The sequence below is a fragment of the Aegilops tauschii genome, chromosome 5 (assembly GCF_002575655.3).
Source record: "Aegilops tauschii subsp. strangulata cultivar AL8/78 chromosome 5, Aet v6.0, whole genome shotgun sequence".
In the NCBI taxonomy this organism is placed as follows: Eukaryota; Viridiplantae; Streptophyta; class Magnoliopsida; order Poales; family Poaceae; genus Aegilops; species Aegilops tauschii.
This window is the reverse complement of record NC_053039.3, coordinates 444,173,525-444,189,486: the sequence shown is the minus strand read 5'-3', so window position 1 is coordinate 444,189,486 and position 15,962 is coordinate 444,173,525. Positions and strand designations below refer to the sequence as shown.

Here is a 15,962-nt window from a genome sequence, read left to right as displayed (position 1 = left end):
AGTATTTACATCTGCCTTTCATTTTTAGAACATACCCTTCAAATCAAAAAGGATGGAAGAAAGAAAAATTCCTCGTGTGTGATTTAATCGGCCCTAAGGGAGTTTACTCGACCCATTCTCCGGTCTCCCGCACTGCTCAAGACAACTTTATCAGGGAATACGGTTTTGGATGTAATTCCTATTATTTCTGGTGTTCGTCGTCGTACCATGATTGAAGATTAATAGACTGAAAGTTTTCTTGTAAAAAAAAAGAACCATGCTAGTATCTCACGTGTAAAACACCTCACGAATCAACAATATAATGCATGTTATCTTGATCAACTGGGTGCATATATATGACCATTTTTTCGAACAGTTTGGATTGCTTAGCACATGTGCCATATGGTCCATGTGAAGATCATTAGCTAGATCATTGGAATAGTAGTATGTTCATTAACGAGAGTCAGTCCTTGCGTTCGGTTAACATATGATGGTCCGGCCGACATCCAAATCTACAGTGGTAACTTGTGCTGACCAAATTTCGGAGACTGAAAACACTCCACGCTCATAATTAACCGGGGGTTTTCTAGACGAAACGTGCGTGGAGAGAAAACTGCTCTGAACATGATGATCGATCGGGAGGGGTCGAGCATGCCATAGGCCCATGGTATGGACGGAAGGCGCCATCGTCTTGACTGTTTCGACCATGACACCGATCGAACCAATTAATTATGTCAAAATCCTTCTCAAAATCGGAGGCTGAAGTGTAGCTAGCGTATAAATATTTTTCTCATCTTGGAAAAGAGGACGACGACCAAGCCTCTCTTTGGAGAGGATATGCTCGCCGCCGACGCTCGCAAGCTTGTTCGACCAACCAAAGCAAGTAAGGATGCGTGTGTGCAAACTTATGCTCATTCGTCGACTTTGGAGATGTGTTCAAAATCATCTTTGTTCGTCTTTGTACATGTTTCATTCCAAAAGTATGCTTTCACTCATGCCTGATTTCAAAAAATTCTTTAATTCCTTCCAGAATACACGATCATCACACATTTACAAAATCAAAATCGACACTACTTTGTATTATGAGCATCACGTAGAAGTATACTGCTTCTGTACACAAACTAATGAAAGAACAGACGACACATTTGGCATGCCTTGCATGTGTGGCGGCCATGCAGGTGCTGCTGCGGCGTCCGCTCTCATGGGAGCTCCAGCGGAGTAGGAGGCGACATGGGGCGGCGCCGCCACAGGTTCACCTCCTTCCTGGGCTCCGACGCCACCACCCCGCCGCCCAGCACCAGCGGCGCCGAGAACGCCACGAACCCGTCGTCCACGTAATCGTCGTCCACGTCGACGTCGGAGCCCCTCCTCTCGGCCTCCCTCCAGTCGAAGTCCTGGAACGCTCCGCGCCCGCTCGTGAACCGCTTCATCTGCCCCAGCCCTGCCATCCCCGGCCCCGACACCGGCGCAGCGGCCACCGCGGCGCTGCTCCCCGGCCTCCCCTTGAAAAGGTCGGCAGCGCCGCTCGACTTGTGGGATGACGAGGAGGACGAAGGCCGCGACGACCTGCTCCGTCGGGAGAACATCCGCCTGACGAGCGAGCTCTTGGGCCTGTGGGCCGGCGGCCGCGGCGGCATGGGGCAGGCGCCGCCATCCATCCCGCAGGCCGCCGCGGGGGCGACGTTCTTTGCCGCCTTCCTGGCCTTGCAGGTCTTGGACTTGCTCCGCTTGATCTGCCCGATGCAGGACACCTTGGGCGACGAGGCCTCCGGCGTCCGGTACCCGCTGCCGCCCCCCTGCTTACTACCGCCCCGCCTCCTGCCGCCGCCGCGCGCCTCGGGCGGCACGATGGAGACCATGGGGCCGGAGAAGGCGTTGCGGTGGTTGAAGGACGCCTTGCCGCCGCCGGCGGGGCGGGAGCCGAAGGTGGTGGCCGTGGAGGAGGAGAAGGAGGCGGCCGTGGACCTGAGGAAGGACGCCAGCGCGCCGCTCCTGGTCCTCGCGTGCTTCTTCGTCGGCTTCCTCTCCATCGCCTGCTTCTGCCGAGACCTGGACGCGCTAGCTAGCTATAGATTCTTGGTTGATCAGCTCGACCTCGATGTCGATGGATTGTCTGCCTTTTCAGCCTTGTCCCTTGTACGGTGTACTGGTCCTGGTTATATACGACGGGCGTTGGCCGGGCACGGGAGGAGGAGGAGGATGGTTGGTGACGGAGTAAAATAAGCTTGCGGGGTCGCGATGTGACGGCGCACCGCGCAGGCACTGGTGGAATGGCGTGTGCGGTGCGGTGCGGTGGTCAAAGGCCGGGAAACCGGCGGGGGCAGCAGGTTCGTTCCGGCCGCAGCAGCTAGCTAGCTAGCTACTCGTGCTCCTCATTGATCCCCGCGGCGAAACCGCGCTCGTTCCAGCTAGCTAGCCAGTGGGCGCCGACGAGGTCGTGGTCGGGACGTACGTACGTGGAGTCGTGGACCGGATCCGGCACGCGCGAGCCGGGATTATGTTACCGTTTCCCGCGCGACCTCAGCGCTCACTACTGAGATGACCCGGTTTCCTCGTGGCATAAGAGCAACTCCAATGGGGCGACCCATTTCGTCCGCGGCCATCCGTTTGGGTCGGCGCGGACAGAAAAGGCGGCCCAACGCGTCGACCCAAATGGATGCGTGTCCGTATTTTTGTCCGCGAGCGACCCATTTTTGAGCCTGATTTGCGTCGGCGAGGACATGCGACGGACGCACGCGCGCGGTCGCCTACTTCTGTCCCCGGGCCCGCTGGTCTGTGGCACATTGGCCTCCCTCCCCCTGGCCAACAAGCAACCCTCGCCCCCGCCTCCTTCGTCACCGACGCTCGTCGGACGCCGGCAGGGCAGCTAGCTGGTCTGTGCGTCGCGTCTCCCCTCGCCGGCCGTCTCCTTCTTCGACGCCCGCAAGTTGTTCGACAGTTTGCCAAGGTACGAAAATGGACTCCGCCGACGAGTTTTTTTTTCCACAATTTCATTTGCGACTCCGACGATTCGTCGTCCGACGACGAGGAGGAGATATTGGCTGCCGTGTTGGTCCCTCACCACCTCAACAACCAGCGGCCGTTGTTCCGTGGCTCCATTCCGGGTCACCTTCCGGCGTTGAATCGTAACCGAGAGAGTGGGCATTTCCTTCTTTGGAAGGACTACTTTGATACAACAAACCCGTTGTTCAAACATCACAAATTCCGCCGCCGGTTCCGTATGAGTAGGCATGTTTTCAACCGTATTAGAGAGGGAGTGGTCGGCTATGATGACTACTTCGAGTGCAAAGAGGATGCCGTCGGCAAGATTGGTTTCTCCTCTTATGAGAAATGCACTGCCGCCATCCGAATGCTTGCATACGGAGTGCCCGGTGATCTCATTGACGAGTACGTCCGTATGAGCGAGTCTACATGCCTAGAGTCCTTGTATAAGTTCTGCAAGGCTGTGATTGTTGTGTTTGGCCCTGAGTAATTGAGAGAGCCGACAGCTGCAGATACAGCCCGGGGATGCTTGGCAGCATAGACTGCATGCACTGGGAGTGGAAGAACTGCACTTCTGCTTGGCAAGGGCAGTATAAGGGACATGTCAGGGCTTGCACTGTCATACTAGAGGCCGTGGCGTCTCAAGATCTCTGGATCTGACACTCTTTCTTTGGCATGGCTGGATCACACAATGATATCAACGTGCTTCAGCGCTCGCTGGTGTTTGCTAGGCTCAACAGCCCACCGGTGAACTTTACTGTCAACGACCACATCTACGACAAAGAGTACTATTTGGGTGACGGTATCTATCCTAGTGGACCACTATTGTAAAGACAATACCCAACCCTGTTGGAGAGAAAAGGAAAAGATTTGCCCAAGAGCAAGAGAGTGCTAGAAAGGATGTCGAGCGTGCCTTTGGTGTTTTGCAATCTCGATGGGGCATCGTTCGGTATCCTGCTAATACTTGGAGCACGCAGAAACTATGGGAGGTGATGACTGCTTGTGTGATCACGCACAATATGATCGTAGAAGACGAGCGTCCGGAACGTCTGTACGAGCAAGGCTTTCAGTTTCAGGGTGAGAATGTTGTGCCTGAGCATGGAGTAGCGGCAACATTTGAGCAGTTCACTCAGTTTCATGAAGACATGCGTGATTGGAAAACTCACGTGCAACTGCAAAATGATTTGGTTGAGCATATGTGGACTCATGTTGGCAACCAATAGATGTATCTTCTTTTATTCGTTTGCAAAACTATGTGAAACATTTTTATTTTTATTTGGCCTGTAAACTATAGTACTATTTATTTGGGTGGACTATTTTGTTTGTTAAATTTTTATTTCACAATATGTTGAATGCAATGCAAAATTGGGCGGCCAGCCGGCCACGCCTGCATATATGGGTTGGCGCGTTGGACGCGCTGCCGATCCATATGAAAAACAGGGCGGACGCCGGGCGGGCGGCCGACCCAAACGGACAAAAAGCGGACGAAATCGCCGTCCGTTCGGGTCGGCCCGTTGGGTTGCTCTAATCCCACGGCCGCGCCGCGTCGGCGCCGCCGCCGGTTGCCTCGTCAGCCCCCGCGCGCGCCGTCGTGGCGCCGGCGCACGTGGCGACGACGACGGCTCGCTGGCGCTGTAAGCTACGGTATACGTACGTACGCAGTGAATCGATCGATCGGGCGGGGCTGGATCGGAGCCTCCCCGGCCGTGTGTACGCGAACTGGAGTAAGGCCAAATTCCGTCCCAGTCCCGGCCGGCCCGTCGCTGTGCGAATCAATTCGATCGTTGGCTTGCTCCGCCGCACGACCTGCACGTTGCGTTGTTGCTTAGCTAGCTAGCTAGCGGTTCGGTACGCCATCAGGCATTACGCCGTGGAAAAAGGCTGCACGTACCGGTGAAGAAAGTTTCTCCCGAAATGAATGGCGCGGTTTGACCTGCGGGTGGGGATCGAGCTCGTCCTTTGTCTTCCTTTCTTTCTTTATTTAATTTTCTTTCTTGAGACTGTGGGCAATGAAAACGTGTAGTAGCTGTCTGTGTTCGTCGAGCTTGCTGTTTACACTGCCAGGCAGTCTCGGTGCCCCACCTGCTTGTGTTTTGTTATTCCACCAAACATGCCTTGGTTACCTTAATAAAAAACAACCACCATGGACATGGATCTATGGAGGATGGAGGTCAGTCATATGATACGCGTGATCTCATTCTCCCGGGCGGTTTGAACGTGAAGAGCGTACGCCCCGCAAAGTCGCTCACACACCCGGAGGCCGAGTCCAAGTATTTTACCATGGTTGATTATGAGCGTTACATTAGTTTTTACTAGATGTCACGGCCGCCGGCACGGACGAACGGAATGGTCACCTACCACTGCCCTTCCTTCCTTCCCCAGCTTCTTGGGTTCCTCCATGTTGATAAGCTCACCGCGTCAGCTTGTCCGACTATACCGGCGTTCACGCGACCTCAAGCAGTCAAGCGTACCATGACGGGTCCACGTCAAGTTTTTTTTATCAACCCTCATAAGTCCACGCCACGTATTGCCGCGCCATATAAATATTGTTTCATAAACCTTATGTGGAACCGACGTTCGCTGTTTCCTCAAGGACGCCTTGTGGTACGTGGCACACTTGCACCCCTCTAAACGACCGACTGAGCCAAAAAACATAAACTACTCGTTTCTCATGGCAATCAAGCGAACGATCCAACCCCCGTATCATCCTTTAACCTTCCCCTCGAAATCACATCCGGGTGATAAATTATGTATCTAGGGCATAGAACTCTGTAACAGTTCCTCCTGATGTAGCGTGCCAATTCCGTTATCCTAGCATAGCAATTTCTGAAGATGTAGTCAAATTTCTTTTCTTTTCTTTTTTTTGGGCGAAAAATAGTCAAATTCTTTCATATAGCATGACCATTATCTGTTGTAGCATTGCAAATCTACTTGTTGTAGCATGACAATTTCAAACATGTGTGGCAACTTTCTCTCATGTATCATGTCAATTATTTTATATTGTAGCATTTGTCATGTTCTTCATCTACAACATGACAATTCTTCTATGCCGTAGACCCCTAGTATGGCAATGTTTGAAATACATGGCAACTTTCCTGCTATAGCATGTCATTTTTTTCTACTGATAAACATTGCCACAACATGGCAATTTCTCTATGATAGCATGACAAAATAGTGTTGAGGAGAGGGTGGGGGGTAGTGGTGTGCAGGGGAGGGCCCTTTCACTCGCTAAATTTCTTGTTATATATGCATCGCCGCATTTTATCAAACCTAAAGCGTTCGTGGAATTAAATGGGCTGCAATCTGTGCGGCTCATTTTCCACATGTTAGTTTTTCTTTATTTCAAATTACAAAAATATTCAAGTATTATATAAAGTGTTCATGCTATTAGGAAATGTATTTCGATTGCGACCCATTTTCCACATGTTAGTTTTTTCTTTATTTGAAATTACAAAAATATTCAAGTACCATATAAAGTGTTCATGCTATTAGGAAATGTATTTCTAGTTTTGAAACGTGTTCATGCTATTAGGAAATGTATTTCTAGTTTTAAAAAGTGTTCACGTGTTTTAATAAAGTTTATGTTTTTGTCAAAAGATATATTTTTTAATACATATAACTTTAACAATATGTGTGGAAAAATACTTAGTAGCATAGTGTGCCCCAGGATTATAGATCCTCAAATGAACAGTTTTTAAATTATATATTTTTTTATAATTAAAAATATTTTATTCACATGATTATCTAAATGATACGTAAATATTTTTAATAATTACATTAACATGTTTTAAAAGTAAGTTAAATTTTTCAGCCTATTATTTATAATACCAGAACATTCTAACTTTATTTTAAATACTATTGCAATAATTTATATAATTTTTACATTTTTTTACAAAAACTCACAATAGAAAGGGCCATGTAAAAAGAAAAAACTAATACTATATGAAAGGACCATGAATATCATTTTAAAACATGAAAATTAGAATAAAAAAATTAAATGTAAAATTTTAAGATTTTATTTGAATGCTCTGAATAATTATGAAAACATTTTAGTAATTCTCATAATTACGTGAATATTTAAAACTATGTGAACATTTATTTATTATTGTGATTATTGTTTACATATTTTTTTATAACTTCCTAAACAGGAAAAACAACTAACATGTGGAGAATAGACCTCACTGACTGCAGCCCATTTATTCCAAGGGCGCTTGAAAGTAGATATACCATTATGATAAACTTAGCTGGTCTAACTGGTTAGCAATGATCTTGCGTTGCGCCAGGTCGGCGGTTCGATTCCCGACAGCGCCTTCTTTTTTTATTTATTTTCCTTGTGCATTGACAGGTAGGACCCAATGGTCATTGAATCAAAACACTATGCAAGCTCCAATGTCCGGTACTACAAGTGGGCCCCGCGCCATGCTGGCGTGTCTAGTCAGCAACACATACGTATTTGTATGTTATTTTGACCGTATTTAAACCATACTGCCAAATTGTAGAACCAGTTCGATGTATTTTTCAAGTTCAGGCATCAAAGTGAACATCGATGACAAGTTTAAGCACTACCCGTGTTATTACCTCTTATTGTTTCTTTTTTTTTTCAGGGAATGATTATTGTTCCTTCATTCATAGGTGAACTTACATTCTTGAAAGTCTCATGCACCCGATTTATCAGAGATATCCTTCAAGACTGATAGGCAATCATAAGCGATGAACAGTCTCTGAATAAGCAGCTCTTTTGCTAGTTTTTTTTTTGAGAAATCTTGCCACTTTATTGATTATCAGCAATGTTCATGGGTACAATATGTTGGTTGTAAGGATGGCCCAACCATAGATGTCTCCCTGACTGAAGATTACAAGCTAGTTTGGCAAGATTGTGAGCCTCGAAATGAAAATTTCTACGCTCATGAACAAAAGAAACTGAAGTGAAAGTGTTTCTATGTCCCAAGATTTCCGGTACTACAAGTGGGCCCCGCGCCATGCTGGCGTGTCTAGTCAGCAACACATACGTATTTGTATGTTATTTTGACCGTATTTAAACCATACTGCCAAATTGTAGAACCAGTTCGATGTATTTTTCAAGTTCAGGCATCAAAGTGAACATCGATGACAAGTTTAAGCACTACCCGTGTTATTACCTCTTATTGTTTCTTTTTTTTTTCAGGGAATGATTATTGTTCCTTCATTCATAGGTGAACTTACATTCTTGAAAGTCTCATGCACCCGATTTATCAGAGATATCCTTCAAGACTGATAGGCAATCATAAGCGATGAACAGTCTCTGAATAAGCAGCTCTTTTGCTAGTTTTTTTTTTTTTGAGAAATCTTGCCACTTTATTGATTATCAGCAATGTTCATGGGTACAATATGTTGGTTGTAAGGATGGCCCAACCATAGATGTCTCCCTGACTGAAGATTACAAGCTAGTTTGGCAAGATTGTGAGCCTCGAAATGAAAATTTCTACGCTCATGAACAAAAGAAACTGAAGTGAAAGTGTTTCTATGTCCCAAGATTTCCGGTACTACAAGTGGGCCCCGCGCCATGCTGGCGTGTCTAGTCAGCAACACATACGTATTTGTATGTTATTTTGACCGTATTTAAACCATACTGCCAAATTGTAGAACCAGTTCGATGTATTTTTCAAGTTCAGGCATCAAAGTGAACATCGATGACAAGTTTAAGCACTACCCGTGTTATTACCTCTTATTGTTTCTTTTTTTTTTCAGGGAATGATTATTGTTCCTTCATTCATAGGTGAACTTACATTCTTGAAAGTCTCATGCACCCGATTTATCAGAGATATCCTTCAAGACTGATAGGCAATCATAAGCGATGAACAGTCTCTGAATAAGCAGCTCTTTTGCTAGTTTTTTTTTTTTTGAGAAATCTTGCCACTTTATTGATTATCAGCAATGTTCATGGGTACAATATGTTGGTTGTAAGGATGGCCCAACCATAGATGTCTCCCTGACTGAAGATTACAAGCTAGTTTGGCAAGATTGTGAGCCTCGAAATGAAAATTTCTACGCTCATGAACAAAAGAAACTGAAGTGAAAGTGTTTCTATGTCCCAAGATTTCCGGTACTACAAGTGGGCCCCGCGCCATGCTGGCGTGTCTAGTCAGCAACACATATGTATTTGTATGTTATTTTGACCGTATTTAAACCATACTGCCAAATTGTAGAACCAGTTCGATGTATTTTTCAAGTTCAGGCATCAAAGTGAACATCGATGACAAGTTTAAGCACTACCCGTGTTATTACCTCTTATTGTTTCTTTTTTTTTTCAGGGAATGATTATTGTTCCTTCATTCATAGGTGAACTTACATTCTTGAAAGTCTCATGCACCCGATTTATCAGAGATATCCTTCAAGACTGATAGGCAATCATAAGCGATGAACAGTCTCTGAATAAGCAGCTCTTTTGCTATATTTTTTTTGAGAAATCTTGCCACTTTATTGATTATCAGCAATGTTCATGGGTACAATATGTTGGTTGTAAGGATGGCCCAACCATAGATGTCTCCCTGACTGAAGATTACAAGCTAGTTTGGCAAGATTGTGAGCCTCGAAATGAAAATTTCTACGCTCATGAACAAAAGAAACTGAAGTGAAAGTGTTTCTATGTCCCAAGATTTCCGGTACTACAAGTGGGCCCCGCGCCATGCTGGCGTGTCTAGTCAGCAACACATACGTATTTGTATGTTATTTTGACCGTATTTAAACCATACTGCCAAATTGTAGAACCAGTTCGATGTATTTTTCAAGTTCAGGCATCAAAGTGAACATCGATGACAAGTTTAAGCACTACCCGTGTTATTACCTCTTATTGTTTATTTTTTTTTCAGGGAATGATTATTGTTCCTTCATTCATAGGTGAACTTACATTCTTGAAAGTCTCATGCACCCGATTTATCAGAGATATCCTTCAAGACTGATAGGCAATCATAAGCGATGAACAGTCTCTGAATAAGCAGCTCTTTTGCTAGTTTTTTTTTTTGAGAAATCTTGCCACTTTATTGATTATCAGCAATGTTCGTGGGTACAATATGTTGGTTGTAAGGATGGCCCAACCATAGATGTCTCCCTGACTGAAGATTACAAGCTAGTTTGGCAAGATTGTGAGCCTCGAAATGAAAATTTCTACGCTCATGAACAAAAGAAACTGAAGTGAAAGTGTTTCTATGTCCCAAGATTTCCTGGATGATTGCTGAATGCGGACTCTTGTCCCTTGGTTTATGTCGTTCACCACTTCTTGGCAATCAGAAGCTATTATCATATGTGTCACCTGAAGATCGCTAGCTAGTGCCAACGCCTCCCTGCATGCATACGTTTCCAAGATCGTCGGATCAAAAACTCCATTGTAAACCACCGCCGAAGACCTTAGATATAGGCCCGTGTGGTCTCTGCAGACCGCGGCGACCGCACCGCCACGGCTGGGCCGCCCCACCGCTCCATCGACATTAAGCTTCACCATCCCGGTTGGTGGTGCTATCCATCTTCGTGACGCTTCCCTCCTGGCGGCCCTCATTGATTTGTTCCAGCTCGCGTATATAAGAATCCACAAACGAAGAAGTCTGCATCGGTGACTGAAATATCCCTTCATGGATCGCCTGCCTCCTCCGCTGGAGCTCTTTTGCTAGTGGTTGAGCCTTTTTCTTTTGAGAAGAATTGCTAGAGGTTGAGCTTCTCTGGCATGCAAGAGTTTCCATCGCTCGTGATGCAGCCCGGCCCAACCGCTCACTTCACTGGCTACATGGGCCACCAATACTTCAGGTAAAACTGCAGCCTGAACCCATCGAAATTGACGTAGTCCGGACCGAAACCCTGAACCCTACCGCCCCCACGTCGCCGGCAACCGCGACCGAGCAGCCACCGCCGCGACGATGGCTCTCCTCCTCAAGCGCAACCACCACCTCTCCACCACTTCCCGCCTCCTTCTCCGCCGCCTATGCGCCACCGACCCCACCACAGAGCCGGCGCCCGACTCGCCGCCGCCACCGGCTCCCGACTCGCCACCGCCCATGACTCCCGCGGAAGCCAAGCTCCTGGACTCGCTCCACGCGGCGATCCTCGACCACAGCCGCGCCCACCCTTCGACCGCGCTCCCCGCCTCGCCGCCATTCGAGCCCCTCCCCGCGCTCTCCTCCACCCTCGCCGGCCTCCTCCCTTCCCCGCCCGCGCCGCACCTCGCGCTCCAGCTCCTCGGCCGCCTCCTCGCGCTCCGCCGCGGCGTCCCGTTCCCGGAGGCCCTCACGTTCTTCCACCACGTCCTCCCGTCGCTCCCCGCGGACTCGCTCCCCGCGCTCTACGCCGCTATGATCGACCTGCTCGCGAAGCACCACCACTTCCCGCTCGCTCGGCACCTGCTCGACGAAATGCGCGAGCGCTCCATCCCCGTCTCGTCGCAGGTCATCCTCGCCATAATCCGCCGCTACGTCCGGGCGGGGATGTCTGCCGAGGCCTCCGAGCTGTTCCGTCGCATGGAGGAGTATGGCGCCGGGGTCCCCGACCCTGCGGTGCTCGCGTCTCTCCTTGGCGCACTGTCCAAGAAGCGCCTCGCCAGTGAGGCCCAGGCCCTGTTCGACAGCTACAAGTCGGTATTTCCTCCTGATGTAGTGCTCTACACGACCCTGGTGCATGCCTGGTGTCGGGCCGGGTGTCTCGACAAGGCAGAGCAGGTGTTCGCTGAGATGCAGCAGGCGGGGATCATGCCGAACGTGTACACCTACACTTCTGTGATTGATGCCATGTACCGCGCGGGGCAGGTGCCCCGTGCGCAGGAGCTCCTCTGCCAGATGATTGACACCGGGTGTCCGCCAAACACTGCGACCTTCAACGCCATCATGCGGGCTCATGTCAAGGCCGGGCGTTCTGAGCAGGTGCTGCAGGTGCACAACCAGATGCGGCAGCTTGGTTGTGATCCGGACATTATCACATACAATTTCTTGATGGAGACACATTGCGGGAAGGGGCAGAGCAACCTTGACGCAGCGATGAAAGTGCTCGCCAAGATGATTGCCAAGGGGTGTATTCCTGACTGCCACACGTTCAATCCCATGTTGAAGCTGGTCCTGGGGACCGGCAATGTAGAAGCTGCACGGAAGCTGTACGAACGGATGCAGGAGCTGCAGTGCAAGCCGAATGTGGTGACTTATAATTTGCTTATGAAGTTGTTCAATAAGGAGAAGTCGATGGACATGGTGCTGAGGATAAAGAAGGACATGGATGCACAAGGTGTGGAGCCAAATGTGAACACCTATGGAGCTCTAATCGAGTCATTCTGTGGGAGGGGAAACTGGAGGCGCGCTCATGCGACGCTGAGGGAAATGGTCGAGGAGAAATCCCTGAAACCCACGAAACCAGTGTATGATATGGTGCTGATGCTGCTGAGGAAGGCCGGACAGCTCAGGAAGCATGAAGAGCTTGTGGAATCAATGGCTGACCGGGGCTTCATCAAGCGCCCATCAGAGGATGCCTTGTGGAAGGCAGTAGCTGCTTCCTAAACATTTTTTCCCATATGATCCAAAAGGACCGGGAAGTTCCAGCTATCAGCATGATAATGGAACGACGTAGTACCAGCATCCAGTACGGAAACAAAGAGAATATGAGGTTCTGCTGCCGCCCAATGCTAGCAGCAGCTAAGGAGCTAGAAGGTTCGAGTAAACATAAATGACAGCATAAATTTGTAGAACAGCACTGAGTGCTGTGCATAGATGGCCAGGCACATCAGGCAAACAACGTTGATCAGGCACATCAACTTCACCAGCAGCTACAGGCACCATGTTTTCTGCTTGCTTCCTTAAGTTATTATTGTTGTGCAATCTTATAAGAGTGGTATTTTTTTTCTTTCAAATCTGGTGTGTTGTATCCTAGTATAGAGTAATAATGTTTCCCTAGTAATACTGATAGAAATTGACGTTTCGAATTCCTACACTACAAAATTTGAAATATTTCTTGTCTTCAATCAGACGATGACACTGCTTTTCGGCCGGCAGTATCTGCTTCCTGGTGTCTACTAGTATGTCTTGCTAGACTGTTATTGAAGTGCAATCTTGTAAGATTATCAAGTACTTCTTATCTGTTGTAGTGTCTCATCGAGAAATAATGCTTCCTTGATTTGATGTACGAGAGTGATCTGCAGGTCTGAATTCTCAACACTAGCCACAGATGTTTATAAACCTCTTGGTGTCAATCATCCACCGACCGTACCTGATTAAGGGCCTGTTTGGAGTCCCTCCGCTCCAAGAGGCCGCTCCCGGAGTCAGACGGAGTTCCAGTTAAAAAGTACAGAGCGAGCGGAACGGTACTCTGCAGACGGAGCGGGTGGACTGCCGAACGGCCCCTAATTAGCCGGTTCTTCCTCCTTCTGGCATGTTTTGGAAAGCTGTACTACACTGATCCGGCGAAGCAAATCATCCAACCACCGTACCTGATCTGATTCTTCTTTCTTGGGTTATGTCTGGGAAAGCTCAAAGCTGTAGTACTACACTAATTCGGTGGAGCAAAGCAGTACCCTGTAGGCCAGTAGAGTAGGTACCATGCAATCTGTTTGACATTTGCACAGGGCTTTAGGTTAGGATGCATCAATCTCTGATCTGGGTTGGTAGTGTCTGATGATTCACGGCTTGGCATTCATCATATGTTTGAATCGATCGACCGGCGTGCTCTGAATCGCGCCGTGTACTAGAAGGGGAGACAGTCGTCCTTGGTTTGTATAAATCCGGAGCTGCTCTGAAATCAATGCCCAATTCAATCTTCACCTGCCATGTGGTAGTAATGACTCATGGTACTACAGGAAATCTTGAATTTCTTTCTTTCCTGGATAGAATTCTCAACGTATCCATACGCCATGCTCAGCAAGAATTCAAATTGCTTCCATCTATCTTTTGTGAATCGCAGCTGTACTACGTGCTAGATGGGGAGACACAGACAGACAGCGGTCCTTGGTTTCGTATAAATTGGAGCTGCTTTTGAAATCAATGCCTGAGTCAATTTTACCTGCCATGTGATTGTGGTTACCGTGCAAAGAAATTAATCGGTTCGTCAGTCTCTGCGTGCGTTATTACTTTCAATCAGTCGACATGTTTGTGGTCTCTGGATCCACTCGCAGTGTCCATCGATCGATCCGGTGCGGTGTATCTGTGGTACGTGACTCTGCCTCCGGAACCACTTGTTCATAGATTAGTGAACGAATGCTGGAGTCGGGCAGCTTTTCTTGCTGCGTGTTGCAGTGGTAAACTACTAGGCGCAACATGTTTCGCGTCCGTTTTGTTGCTAGGTAGCCACACTTGCGTCTGCCCTGCTGACGGCGTGTCGGGCTCGTAGCATGGCACAGAATCTATCGAGCACCTTTACGACTCCTGTGGTCAGTCAGTCAGTCACGGGCTCGCTCATCACACATGCGCCAGCCAGACAGTTCACATGTGGACTGACGGTCACCCCGACCTTCTGAATTCCAAAGAGAAACTCTGAAAACAACAACCGCAGAACATGGCAGTTCTCTTCTTTAAACGGAAATCGGAGAGGGAACTCTCTTTTTTTTAAAGGAAAAAGAAGAAAAAAAACGTAACATCGCAGCAACTGAATCATCAGCCGCCAATAGCAGAATAGAATCATTGGCCACGCACGGGACAGTGATCACGAGTCCAAGCCACGGCACGCCACGTACTCCTAGTACGTACGTATGCTTTCAGTTAACCTAACCCCCGTTTATGCTCCTTGACGTACGCTTTGACCTGAACCGCGGCTAGCTCGTGCTGCTGTACCCTCTGAGTTGGTCAAGCGTGGTTGATGAGTCATGACCAAAATGCAAAAATGGTCGGTGCTTGACGTATGGTTTCACCTGCTGTCGTCCGTTCCACGCGTAGGTGGTCTGGGCTGGGTTTGCCTAGCTAGCTTAGCTCGCTAGCCAAGTGGCGAGGCTCGTCGCGAGAGGCATGCACATGGCGCCGCGGCGTGTTTTGGCCGGAGGCGCGCCCGTGCTCGCTCCGTGGATGTCGCCGCCTCCTCCCTCGCCGGGGGCCACACCGCATGCATATGCATGAGGCCGCCGCAACCGGACACCGGGAGAAATTTGTGAGCAGGATCCTTGGTTCCTTGGAGTACATGATGAATACCTCCGTCTATCTATCTATCGCCAATCTGTGGGCAGCACGTGAACCCTTGTCTCCGGCCGGCTACTCCTCGCTCCAGTCCAGTCCAGTCCAGCGATCGAGCCAGAGAAATCACCTGTGCTACTCGCTTGCTACTACTACTAGTTGCTATACTCAAAATCTCGTTGCGTGATTGGTTCGCCTGTGACCATTATACTAGCCTTTTAGGCGGCCTGTTTGATTGGTGCTACTACAGTGCAATAATCTTATCTTCTTCTTTTTTCACATGCATCTTCACCACCATCTCCCGTACCCTTAGGTACACCGCTTTGTTTCATGATGGACCGGTCGATGAGGGTGGCTAGCTAGCTAGCTATGCCTATCTAGGCAGTCCTAATGATAGACGACGCCATTGGCACGCACTGGCCTTCCCCTTGTCAGGACAACATAATCAGGGTGGGTCACCACAATGGCCTTTTTCTTTTGAACAACCAAAGGCGCCAATCCATTACAAAATCATTCACAGTTCATACAGTTTACACTGAGAGTTACAATTCCATGAACTTCCAGGCCTTCACATAACAACTTTAAAGGGCAAATTTGCTGAATATGTTTCACATTGCTACAGGAGACTCGAAGTGTTTGAACTGATTTGTGTTGGACAGCTAGCTGGGCTAGATCATGAGCCTCTTTGTTTTCGAGTCTTGAGACATGGAACACCTGGACCGAAGAAGGATCATTGATTGCACAAAATTCTACAAGCAAACTCCTAGCTTCCCAATGTCCGGGATCTGTTCTTGGTGATCTTGTAGCATCTGCTCTTGCCAGGGATAAGCTATCTGTTAAGATTAATTGCCACTCCTTGTATTTGCAACTTGATTATCATATTGGCTGCTAGCACCAAAG

General features: G+C 48.4%; 2 protein-coding genes across 2 annotated transcripts; one reads left to right on the top strand and one right to left on the bottom strand.

Moving 5' to 3' along the window:
* Positions 1–981: 981 nt before the first annotated feature.
* LOC109773407 (uncharacterized protein At1g76070) lies at positions 982–2,156 on the bottom strand. Its single transcript, XM_020332096.4, has one exon. The coding sequence runs from the start codon at positions 2,007–2,009 to the stop codon at positions 1,179–1,181; it is 831 nt and encodes a 276-aa protein (XP_020187685.1). The 5' UTR covers positions 2,010–2,156; the 3' UTR covers positions 982–1,178.
* Positions 2,157–10,745: 8,589 nt separating this feature from the next.
* On the top strand, positions 10,746–12,958 carry LOC109773408 (uncharacterized). Its single transcript, XM_020332097.4, has one exon. It carries the CDS (start codon positions 10,848–10,850, stop codon positions 12,465–12,467), a length of 1,620 nt encoding a protein of 539 aa, XP_020187686.1. The 5' UTR covers positions 10,746–10,847; the 3' UTR covers positions 12,468–12,958.
* The last annotated feature ends 3,004 nt before the right edge of the window (positions 12,959–15,962 follow it).